Source organism: Chionomys nivalis, chromosome 6 (assembly GCF_950005125.1).
Source record: "Chionomys nivalis chromosome 6, mChiNiv1.1, whole genome shotgun sequence".
In the NCBI taxonomy this organism is placed as follows: Eukaryota; Metazoa; Chordata; class Mammalia; order Rodentia; family Cricetidae; genus Chionomys; species Chionomys nivalis.
Genome location: NC_080091.1, coordinates 87,270,707 through 87,279,705, shown reverse-complemented (window position 1 = coordinate 87,279,705; position 8,999 = coordinate 87,270,707). Strand labels below are relative to the sequence as shown.

General features: G+C 41.5%; 1 protein-coding gene across 1 annotated transcript in view; it reads left to right on the top strand.

Moving 5' to 3' along the window:
- Positions 1-746: 746 nt before the first annotated feature.
- Gc (GC vitamin D binding protein) overlaps positions 747-8,999 on the top strand; it is a 33,896-nt gene continuing 25,643 nt past the window's right edge. The window contains exon 1 of the mRNA XM_057772587.1: positions 747-867. Within this exon, the coding sequence (XP_057628570.1) occupies positions 774-867 (94 nt within the window). The 5' untranslated portion in view covers positions 747-773. The remainder of the gene's footprint in view (positions 868-8,999) is intronic.

The following is an 8,999-nucleotide window of genomic DNA, read 5'->3' as shown; positions in this document are numbered from 1 at the left end:
TTCAAGGACCACTCTAAACACCCATTCACAGGCTTTAGATCGTGCACTATAACACATAAATACAAGGCACTATGGCACCAGAACTGCCCTATGACATTAAACTCACTCATGGAGTTAGGAAATTACCATAAATGAACTGGCTTCCTGTTCTTTACTCATCTTATTGCTTAAAGTATCTAGTCTGTGATGGTTTAAAGTAATACTTACTTGTCATAGACTTAAAGAGAGGAAAAGAGGGAGACAAAGAAAGGAAGAAGCATAATCCCCAAATTTTCCATCCCTACATGAAAATGGTAGAGTACCCAATATATATTTATACACACACATATCTTATATCTATATCTCTATATGTAGATATAGAGATAGAGACAGAGATATATGTGTGTGTATAAATGTAGATCTATATGTATACCTATATGTAGATATAGAGATTTAGATAGAGATATAGATATCTTTTCCTCTACACAGAGGAGGAAGTGTGCCTCTACCAGCACATTAAGTCCATCCAGTGGAAAAACTGCAGTGGGAAAATATCTTATGCCTTGGCTCTTTTCACTGACAAAGTTAATGATTAAAATTTCCCAGACTCTCCTCCACATTTCCCCCGGGGTATCTATTTGCCTTGATGATGGTATTATTTTCTCTCTTTGGGGACAAGGCTGACTGTCCCTTGCCTCGGTGTGGAGATTAATAATTGATGAGTTCCTAGTTAGGAGCATTTGTAAAGGCGACTGGCAACTGTGTGGCCCTGTCCTTTGCACGGTGGCCCGCAGATGAGAGGAGGTGCCACAAAACTCCCGGGACACAGCATGAAGACCATCCTAGTACTCCTGCTGGCCTTAGCACTGGGGCACGCTCTAGAGCGAGGTAAGGCTCCCCTTGTGACTGAGAGCCATTGCTGGTTTAATTTTCTAGTACCACTGAAAAACTGCAGGGGTAGCAACAAACAGACCAAATTGGTGGGGGCGGGGGATGACTCGGAAGACAGAATAAAAGAAGGTCAAGGTAGGGTTGGTCTGAGCTCAGCTGTGCCCTGTAGCATTGGAAAGGTAAGCTCCTCACACTTAACAAAAAAGTATCTCAGAAAAGACTGAGCAGGTGTAGCAGCGCACCCTGTCAGCCTCAGAAAGCAGGAGGTTGGGAGTTCAAGGCCTACTGGTGAAATGGCTACACCGGGAGTGGAAGGCCAGTCTGGGCTACTTGAGATTGTCTTAAAACAAACAAACAAACAAACAAACAAACAAACAAAAGACTCTTGAAAGAAAATAGTTATATGAACTTTCAGTTATCCCTCACACACTGGATAAATCAGATCCATAATGTAACTGGAGACTCTGATACACAACTAAGCATTTTCCCCAAATGTTTATCCTCCTTGGCAACCTCATACTGTTGGTGGTGCCAGGAGTCATCGGAGAGACCTCGTTGATTCTCGTTAAGGAATCTTTTTTTTTTTATTACTTTTTTATTTTTTATTTATTTTTTTTAATTAAAATTTCCACCTGCTCCCCGTTTCCCATTTCCCTCCCCTCCTCCCACATATTGCCCCCTCCCCCCACTTCCCTCCCCCTATCCCCACTCCTCTTCTCCTCCCCCCACTCCATTCCCCCTCCCTCTCGATACTGAAGAGCAGTCCAAATTCCCTGCCCTGCGGGAAGACCAAGGTCCTTCTATCTACATCCAGAAAGGTGAGCGTCCAAACAGGCTAAGCTCCCACAAAGCCAGTTCATGTATTAGGATCGAAACCTAGTGCCATTGTCCTTGGCTTCTCATCAGCCTTCATTGACCGCCATGCTCAGAGAGTCCGGAATCAACCCATGCTTATTCAGTCCCAGACCAGCTGGCCTTGGTGGGCTCCCAATAAATCGGTTCCACTGTCACAGTGGGTGGGTGCATCCCTCGTGGTCCTGATTTTTTGCTCATGTTCTCCCTCCTTCTGCTCCTCATTTGGACCTTAAGAGCTCAGACCGTTGCTCCAAATTGAGACTCTGTCTCTACCTCGATCCATCGCCAGATGAAGGTTATAAGGTGATATGCAAGATATTCATCAGTATAGGATAGGGTCATTTCAGGTTCCCTCTCCTTAAGCATATAATGTGTGATCCTATAGAAGTTAAATAAGAAAGTGAACCCAAAGAAAATCATATAGTCATCCGCATGGAGAGGGGGAAGTAGACAAGATTGCAGGGCAAAAACTGGGAACTTGCGGGTGAGGTGGCATGGGGCAAAGGGGAAATGGGATGAGAAACATGAGAAGGGGAGGATGGGAGGAGCTCGGGGGATTGGGATGGTTGGGATATAGGAAGGATGGATACTGGAGCAGCGAAGTATATATCCTATCTAAGGGAGCCATCTTAGGGTTGGCAAGAGACTTGACTCTTGAGGGGTTCGCAGGTGTCCAGGAATATGTCCCCAGCTGGTACCTTGGGCAACTAAGGAGAGGGAACCTGAAATGACCCTATCGTTAAGGAATCTTACTCTTCAGCATTTGGAAGGAACTGAACTTTTTAAAATACCTCTCACGCTCAATAAGAAATTTGGTCACTGTGTAATAAAACGATCAACAAAATAACGGAGCTCGGTTCTCATGGAAATCAGTCTTAGAATGGGATCTTCACCTTTACAGTGTTTTAAGACCCAACAATGTCAGCAGACTACATCCTGTGTATCACTCTATAAATTCTGCAGCTTGAATGTTTTCCATGCTAGTTTAGATTTATTTTTCTGCTGATCTGTTAACTTTAGTTTAATTCTTTATTGCACAGGTTTGGTATTTTATAAATTTTAATAAGAATAATTTTCTTCTCTGACCTATTCTAGGTGCTTATAAGGGAATCTGTATACACTTTGCTTTGTCAAGTTAAAAGTTCCAATTAGTGCTCTCCCTTAACAATCTTATCCAAGTCATCTGTTTATACTCATAGTAGTGACATACTTAACCAGTGTTATAATCCTTCCCAGGAATTATCACTTACTAATTATGGCACACATAAACTCAGTCTTGACCTTATCTTATTCTTTCGCAGTCACATTTTTTAAAAGGTTTGTTTATTTTTATTTTATGTGCATTGGTGTTTTGCCTGCATGTGTGTCTGTGTGAGGGTGTTAGATCCCCTGCAACTGGAGTTACAGACAGCTGTGAGCTGCCATGTGGTTGCTGGGAATTGAACCTTGGCCCTTTGGAAGAGCAGCCATCTCTCCAGCCCCTACATTCACATTTTTCCATGTTATTTTTGTTATCCTAATTATGTTAAATTTGGTTTTCTTCATCCAGAAGTCAGATATAAGTCCTTAGCTAAGACTACAAAGTCTTAGAAAAAGAGATAGAAATGGATAAATGAGTCTTGTAGGTGTAGCCCCAGGGAGCTCTGAAAGTGTCTTTGCAGTGGAGTTTCTGGGGAGACAGATAACCTTGAAAAATCCCACGGAAACTAGTTCAGACCGAATATCCAAAAATCCTAAGTCCAGCAGTAGCTAGATCTTGCAGATGCGGTGGAGAGTACTGGGAGTCCTGCTGACTCAGCAGGTGGCCCCAACTCTGCCTCCTATAGCAGAATAGCAGACATCCTCCCGCAACAGGGCATTTTCTCATCTTTATTGTAATATTCTTAGCAGCCATGGTCCCAGAGGAAATAAATGCCAAATCAGTTCCCTTAAGGATTCTTACAACCTCAGCCTTACAGCCCATGTCCTGTGACCATACGATACCCAGAGTCATGTAAAAGTCATTTACAAGGGAAAGTCACTCAGAATTTGCCAGAAGCTTCACCCAGAGTTCCCTTCTGTAATATCCAGTGTGGCATCCAGAGGAAGCCCTTCTAGGAAATGCTTTATTCATCAGGTCCCTAGTCAATCCAGAGCCATGCTATGATCCTTTAGAGACTGAGCATGTCCCCTGGTGGTTGGAAGTGGCAGAGCCCAGAGGGAGGAAATGCTGTGTGTGTTCCCAGTTCACAATAGCCACAAGCTAAGGTTTGGGGTGTAGGTTGGGAGTGGCAGTAGTTCTTTATGTCTATCACATTCTGACACTCTTAACAGTTTCCTAGAACCCTGTTCCAAACACCATGTGCCGGAGACACATCTGGAAAACTGATTCTATGGGCTAGTGTACTTAAGAAACTAGCCACGAGTCGCTTCTCAGTGGTTCACCACCTATGACTCCACTGTCTGCAAGGCTCTGATAGCCCACAAGAAACTCTATTAAATCAGAGTTTTCTAAACACTCTGGACTGTTCCTGAGTGCTGGTATCTTTGGAGCTGTCTTTTGGGAACCAAGTCTGGAATGATACTTACTGCAGGTGCTCTGTTCTGTTCTGCCAGAGAGTATTTGGAAACTGCACACATCTTGGGAGAAATGGACTTAGTAAATCTGCCAAATTATGGTGATATCATAAGAAAACAGCCACCCACTTCTGCTGGTCCAGGACGCGGAGAGGCAGTTTGTTGGGAGCCTTGCTCCCAATGGCTCTAATGACCCAGAACAGATGTGTGAAGTCGGTGAAACGAAGAAAATTCTGACCATCTGTCTCAAACAAGTGGACCCAGATAGCCTGAGCCGTTTTCAATTATACAGTTTCAATAGCTCACATGAACAGTTTTATAATCAAACTTGTTTCCTTAAATTTCTAATAATAGCAACAATAATTGCCAGTTTATTCCCTTACCTCATTCACTTTCCGTCCCCCAACTTCCCCACCGGTAATCATTAGCTACTTGATTTGTAGCTTTAATATGAGAAGCATATGCAGTATGGCAAGCAACAAAGGAAGCTTTCTAACTAGGGGCACCTACAGGTAGAACAGTGTGCCTGGTGCTGATAGCATTTGCATTTACAGCATCATGCAAAGTAAGAGAATTTGGCCTCTAACGGTTAACATTTACCTCTAGTCAAATCTAAACTCTCAACAGTCAGCCAAGGCTAAGCCAATTCATTCTTCATTCTATACAACTCTATCTTCTATGCGGGATATACCAGGCTTCCCCCCCCCCCCCATCATCCTGTAAACTTCATAACTTAAGAGCTTACTTTTAATAGCTGACACTGTTTATTTATTGTTCTCATGTCCTTCTCTCAACTTCCTACAGTATTGGCACAGATATTAGATATGAGGGCATTGTGGGCTTCTATGATTCTGCTTCATTACCTGTCTCTAGACTGTTCCCATTAACTCCTGATATTATCTATTTATTAGCATTTCTCCCAGACTCTTGTGGTTAAAATCATTCTCTCCAGAATATTCATGCAAATCTATAATATTGTCAGAAACTTCTGTGACTCTTTCAGGCTAATCACAAGGTGTGTAGAAAAGGTAACATCCTGTTCCTGAGAAGCCTGAATTCACGGTCACACCTGAAACATCAAAAGCTTTAGGAATCAGGCCAACTGTATATTTTTTAACACATCCCCTCTGGCTCACCCAGAGGAAAGTCATCAGAAAAAAGTTTTCCTAATGCAGTAGCCATTTCATGTATGGCTCTAAGAAAGTGCAGCCAGCAATATGATTTGTGTAAGGAAATCAAGGAGAGAAGATAGAACTTATGATCCTGGGGTCATACCCAGAATTATTTAGCAAACTATCCACCGGCCTTGCCAAAAAATGGGTTAAATTCTCCCAGGCCTTGCCAAAGGAGAACTTGTTCATGCTATTCTCAGGCCTTGTCCCCTGAGGAAGCACATTATTCCCAGAAGTGGTTCTTGTTGGCTGAGCTGTGTTCTTTCTCAAGAACTAAAACAGAGCTAGCACCGATCTATAGCTGTCTTTCACCCATACCCCTCCCACACCAAAATACATAAGCAAACTATTTATTACTTCATTGTTACTAAGGCAAGGATTGTCAATAGGAAACAAACAACTGTAGACTTCTATACTTTCTACACACATATTTCTATTAGGTCTTTACTACAGTGCTACTCAAATCATTGGTACTCACACATTAGCTATTATGATATTAACTATCTTTGAGCTGAACATTCATAATGTACAAATTTAAAGGTTAACACAATTGAGTATCATGAAAATAGAAAAAAAATGCACCATGAGGTAGCCTATAGCCTTCTGTAAAATATCAACTCGACTCACTGTTATTCAAGATTCATTCCCTGCATGTGGCAAACAGTGTTCCACAAAGGACAAAATCGGGAGCTAATGAAGTCTTTACAATATCAAAAGAACCCAGAGTATCCTTCTTGGTAGACTTTGTAACGAAATCGGGAGCCTTTCATTGGCTGTTGCTATCAGAGTGAACAATCCAGCTGGTGAGGCTGCACCTGTTTCGGCCCCATCGCATCTCATATTCAGTGTGAACGCTGCATCTGGCAGAGTAGCGCATGTCACAGAACACAACCATGGCACATATGAAAGAATGAATAACGTCAGATTTGTTGGAAGAGTTTGCAATGTGCATGAAGCAATACGAATTCCCAAAAATAAGCACAACTCATTTTCAAAAGTCCAGGATTTGATAGGATTTATCAGAATGTTTCACAATACAGATTAAATTGGACATGATGTTAAAATTGTTAAAAAATTTGTAAACATTTGGCACAAAGAGGTCGCTTGGTGTGAACATGTTTCACAAGAGTCACTAGCTTCATGCCAATAATGTCAGTTACCACACTGAAGTCTAGATCATTCTTTTTATAAGTTATACATTAAAAGAAAAAGATGTGATGTTTATCAGTCACTTGTTGTATAAATTTAACTTTAAATGAGTTTAATTAGTCAAAAAATTCTTTTCAGGCTGGAGAGATGGCTCAGGGGTTAAGAGCTCACACTACTCCTGAAGGAGACCCAAGCTCCATTCCCAGCACTCCATTCTGGCTGTGAGGGAGAAGATACAACTATCTGCCTTGAAGCTTCTGGCAACCCACACACAAGTAGTGTGAGCTTGCACACACACACACACTCACATGCACACATGCAAGTATGCAAATAGTAAATAAATCTAATTATTTTCAAAAATATTTCATAGATATGAGAAATCAATCAGCAATAATTATATTACAAATCAATTTCAGTATTTATTGACTGAAATTTATTTATTTTATTGTGTGCAATAAGGAATAATGTGAATAACTATCCACACTAGATATTGTCTCCTGTATAAAATAATTTTTTCTAAAACACATCCAAGGCTATCCATCTGAAAGATCACAGTAATGCCTCCCTCTGAGGGTTATGTCTTTAAGATTATTCTTTGTAGCTGGGCAGTGGTGGCGCACACCTTTAATCCCAGCACTCGGGAGGCAGAGGCAGGCGGATCTCTGTGAGCTCAAGGTTTAGGGGAAAGGTTCCACATATACAATTTGTACATGTGACTAATTTCTTAACTCTGAGAAGGGATCATAAAGATCACAAGGACATTCTTGTATTAAATATGGGACCTTGAAGAGTCATGACTATTTAAATCCATTGCCAAAAGTATTTTCAGTGCCAAAAAATATCTTTTTTTTTTCAAAATGCTACCCTTTCTGTTACTCATGAGCCATGTTTAGAAGAAGGTTTTTAGATTGCTTAGATTACACTGCCATACAAGCATCGACGATTCTTCCTAATTTGTTTTGGGAATGACACACAACAGCTCTGCTGATGTCCTAGAGCATAGCTCTTCTGCACATGCAGACAGCTCCATCCTGTGCTCTCCAGCGTTGCAGCCCCCAGTCTCACTCACCATCATTAATGATTAACGAACATTTTCTGCCTTCCTTTAACCTTTCTGACCTGTCACAAACCCAACCTTCCAAACCGAGTGACAAGTTCCAGTAGTAGATGAGTGTGAAGGTCCTTGGCCGGAACAGAGGCTGTTGGCCAGGATCCTGTACCCCATTGACCTTACCCTCCCACTGCCTCATCCTCATTTTCAGGATTTAATTCCAAATAGAAACCTATGGAATTTTGCTGGCTTGTGACTTTGTCCCTCGTTATAAAATGACTTGAGAGGCAGAAAGACTGTGAAGGCAAAGTCAGTCTAGGCGACGAAGAAAGACCCTCCCTGTCTCAAAGAAGACTTTGACAACTCTCAACTCTGACCTTTCTTATGCCATTGATCTATTTCGTATTGTTCACCTACAAATAAAAAATACAACAGATTTTTATACAAAATATTTTCATCAAAAATCCATTAATACCAAAATATTCAAACACACACAAATAAACTCCCAAATAAACATCTGTCCATCACCAGTGCCATTTCAAAACAAAATCCCACAAATAAACAAGCAAAAACTCCAAACATTTCCACACAAGTCCCTCCAGTCTAAGGAGAACTTTGACTGAGAGGTGAGGCCACCTTTAAGATAAGCATGGTATTGAGATTACCTCTAAGATGGCTTCCCTAGGACCTTAGGCCACGTGGACAAATCACTTAAGGCTATTTAGAACAGAGACAAGACCATTTCTATACTTGTTAAAAATTATTCAAGGTGGTAGTATCCAGTGTGCTGAGAAATTTCTTGGCCTTAGTTTTATAAATGTTGAATCACAGGAGAACACCGATGGGTTTCCAGGTATCCATCTTCAGACACCTGAAATGTATGCACAGAGGGTCTTCTAATCAGCAAGAAACTCATTTTGAAACACATTAAAAAAAATTGTGCCTTGGGAATGTGACTATTCCTGTTGCTGGAGTAGACTTTAGACCAAGTCTTGTACTTTTCTCTTCATTCTCGAAATCCAAACAGGTCCTTTTGTACTTCTGAACTCTGAAGAGCAACATCATTGCAGGCATGAGATATCTAGCTACAACTGAACCCAGGTCATAGGTTCACCGATGTTAAAGCTGCTTTTCCAGTCAAGCTTGTGATAGGAAAATGAACCTCTCCGTTTCTCTCCCATTCCCTTTTTTGCTTCCCCACAATCTAAGCTACTCCTAGTATCTCTTGAACTAATATGGGAAGCAGCAGAGTGTAGGGGAGACCCAGCCAATCACCTTGCTATTAGGGGGAGGGGTCCCCCGAGGATATTTTTTACTTATAAAGATTGCGGGCGTGCTCCCAGCCG